This window comes from Protomyctophum bolini, assembly GCF_963924005.1.
Source record: "Protomyctophum bolini genome assembly, chromosome: 23".
Taxonomy (NCBI): Eukaryota; Metazoa; Chordata; class Actinopteri; order Myctophiformes; family Myctophidae; genus Protomyctophum; species Protomyctophum bolini.
Window position 1 is genome coordinate 539,372 of NC_137884.1, and position 629 is coordinate 540,000.

The following is a 629-nucleotide window of genomic DNA, read 5'->3' on the forward strand; positions in this document are numbered from 1 at the left end:
ATGCACAGCTCTCATCTGTATTCATAAAAGTACATTGTCATTAATGTATACGGCATCAAAAAAAAAAAATGCAGACTATTTTTAGCTTTATGGCCCATGTCTCAGTTTGTGCCAGTTATTTAAGCACGCTCCACTACAACAGTTTGTTCAGACTAGTCAAAGGCTACTAAAAACTCTGATTGCAAAATCCCAGGATTTATTTTTCAGGGCAAACCAGTAATATACTACCGTAGTTAAGTACAAATCTTCAAAAGGTTCAAGAAATTGTATAATGGAATCTGCTCTGTAGAGAAAGTGTGGGCGGCTCTTAAAAGAGCCTTTGGGTTGTTGGTAGATCAAGTCAGCGTTATTAACCTCCGAATCCGTACAGAGTGCGTCCTTGTCTCTTCAGAGCATAGACAACATCCATGGCGGTCACGGTCTTTCTCTTGGCGTGCTCGGTGTAGGTGACGGCGTCACGGATCACGTTCTCCAGGAACACCTTGAGGACACCGCGGGTCTCCTCGTAGATCAGACCGGAGATGCGCTTCACTCCGCCACGGCGAGCTAAACGGCGGATAGCGGGCTTGGTGATTCCCTGGATGTTATCACGTAGCACCTTGCGATGACGCTTGGCGCCTCCTTTTCCG

At 46.1% G+C, this 629-nt stretch overlaps 1 protein-coding gene across 1 annotated transcript in view; it reads right to left on the minus strand.

The window, feature by feature from the left end:
* Positions 1-349: 349 nt before the first annotated feature.
* The window catches only part of LOC308310586 (histone H4-like), a gene marked incomplete at both ends in the record, with an annotated part of 820 nt that continues 540 nt past the window's right edge, over positions 350-629 (minus strand). The window contains one exon of the mRNA XM_080756971.1: positions 350-629. This exon is cut by the window's right edge and continues 26 nt beyond it. Coding sequence (XP_080613097.1) covers positions 350-629 — 280 coding nt within the window.